At 66.8% G+C, this 2,126-nt stretch overlaps 1 protein-coding gene across 1 annotated transcript in view; it reads right to left on the reverse strand.

Moving 5' to 3' along the window:
* The window catches only part of CCM2L (cerebral cavernous malformation 2-like), a 3,908-nt gene extending 2,282 nt beyond the window's left edge, over nt 1-1,626 (reverse strand). The window contains exons 1-4 of the mRNA XM_009893538.1: nt 1,597-1,626; nt 1,142-1,309; nt 719-802; nt 349-633 (exon numbers count right to left, since the gene is read on the reverse strand). Of these exons, the coding sequence (XP_009891840.1) occupies nt 349-633; nt 719-802; nt 1,142-1,309; nt 1,597-1,626 (567 nt within the window). The remainder of the gene's footprint in view (nt 1-348; nt 634-718; nt 803-1,141; nt 1,310-1,596) is intronic.
* Between the last annotated feature and the right edge of the window lie 500 nt (nt 1,627-2,126).

Here is a 2,126-nt window from a genome sequence, read left to right on the forward strand (position 1 = left end):
TGCTCGGGGGCCCCTGCCTGTGGCTGGCAGCTGAGCCCGGGTTTGCTGATTACAGCGCCTGAGCCCTTGCACCCCCCCCGGGGCTCCATGCGTGGTGGGGGACACAGGGTTTGCTGTCTCCAGCCTCCTCTCCTCCTGCCATTAATGGCAACTGGGTCTGGGACCACAGCTGGGACCTGCCTGCCGGGGCAGTGGGGACCTAGAGGATGGGGAGTCCTCCAGAGCAGGGATGGTGGGGACCCTGAGGCAGTGCCCCCCTCCAGCCCTGGGGAAGCAGACCCCCGGTGAGCCCCTCGCCGAGCCAGTGCGGGCTGTCGCCCACACTGCTGCCCCAGCTGGACCCAGCACCTCCCCAGAACCCCCTGGGCTCCGGCCCCCCAGGCCCTGATGACACTGGGCGCTTGGGGTTGGCTGTGCCACAGCCAGTGGCCCCAGCTGGACACCCGCACCGGTTTTGAGGATGAGGAGGTGCAGGGCATCATCGCGCAGGTAGGATGCCGCAGCGATCTCGTGGGTGGGGATGCGCAGGATCAGCTCCTCATTGTCGCGCCAGGTGAGCAGGAGGCAGCGTGCCGAGAGGCTGAGGATGCTGTCCTGCTCCGGTGTCGTCTGCAGCGGCAGCTCCTTCAGCTGCTGCGGGGGCAGAACAAGTGCCAGGGACGTGAGGGCACCCAGCAGTGTAGGGGGGGTGCACCGGTGGTGTCAGGACCCCTCTTACCCTGGCCGTGTCCAGCAGCTGCAGCACCTCATCCCGGCTGGAGGGGTTCAGGGAGGCTGTCACCCATGTCAGGTGGCCTAAAAACTGGGGAGGGGGGACACAAAACCCAGTGCAGCTTGGTGGGGGCTGGGGCCAGGGGGCTATGCATCCTCCCCACCCCATGGCCCAGAGTGTCCCCCAGGGCACCCACATCCCCATGGGCAGAACGCATTTCCCTGGGGTGCAGGGTGACCCTGCACTGGGGGGGTCCTCCCTGCACCCACAGCCCACCTTCCCCCTCCCTCGGTGTTGCCCAGTTGGGGAGGGGACCAGCACCCTTCTGGCTACCGTGGATGGTGGCCCTCTGTGTGGTGTGGTGGCCTCGTCACCCCTGTCATCCAGACAGGGACCCTGAGCATCCCTGGGGAACCCCCTCCCCCTTACCTTCACCTCCTTCTCCACATAGTCATGCAGTAAGATCTGGGGGTCAATCAGGTAATCGGGGGGATAGAGGGGCACCGAGTGTAGTGGCCGCCGGTAGACGCTGCTGCGGAGCACCGGCCTCCGAGCCGCTTTGGGGAAAACCAGCCGCTTGATGGGTGACACAAAGCCCTGGGAGGGAGAGTGGGCATAGGGACACCTCAGCACAGGGCACCCAACCCCGGCACCCATGCAGGGGGTCCACACCCCGCGCCCGAGGAGGGGCTGGTCACCTCTCTTCTCGCTGACCCCAAATTTGCACCATTTGGGCAGTTCCGGGGACAGCGGGTGGGGATCCCACCTCTCCCCACTGCGCCACAGGAGTGGGTGCAGGGCCCCTCGTCCCGGTATCCCTGTGTGTCTCGCTCACTCCCACCCTCCCACCAGCCCCCTGGGACACCAGCCCCAGGCCCACGCACCTTCTTGCCCTTCTTGGCCTCGCAGTCCATGGTGGGGCTGCGGCGCTGCCTCCAGGCACGGCCGCCCTCACCGCCCCGCTCGGCGCCGCTGCCTTTTCCTGTGTCGGAAACTCCACCAGGACGGCTGGGATGTGAGTTCCTGCCCCTCCTGGGGGGTGCGGGGACTGGGCTGGCCTGGGCTGGGACTGGGACAGGACTGGGACTGGGACAGGACTGAGACTGGGACTGGACTGGACTGAGACTGGGACTGGGACTTGGACTGGGGATGAGACTGGGACTGGGAGCGTGATTGGGACTGGGCTGGGAGTGTGATTGGGGCTGGGGCTGGCACTAGGAGTGGGGCTGGACTGGTATTTGGGCAGAAACAGGAGCTGAAGTAGGCTGGAGTGGGACTGGAGTGGGGGCTTGGACTGGGACTGGTGCTGGGGCCGAGCTGGAACTAGTGCTGGGACTGTACTGGGATTTGGGCAGAGGCAGGGGCTGAAGTAGGCTGGGGTGGGACCGGAGCAGGGGCTGGGGCTGGGGCTGGG

Source organism: Charadrius vociferus, unplaced genomic scaffold, assembly GCF_000708025.1.
Source record: "Charadrius vociferus isolate BGI_N301 unplaced genomic scaffold, ASM70802v2 scaffold259, whole genome shotgun sequence".
NCBI lineage: Eukaryota > Metazoa > Chordata > Aves > Charadriiformes > Charadriidae > Charadrius > Charadrius vociferus.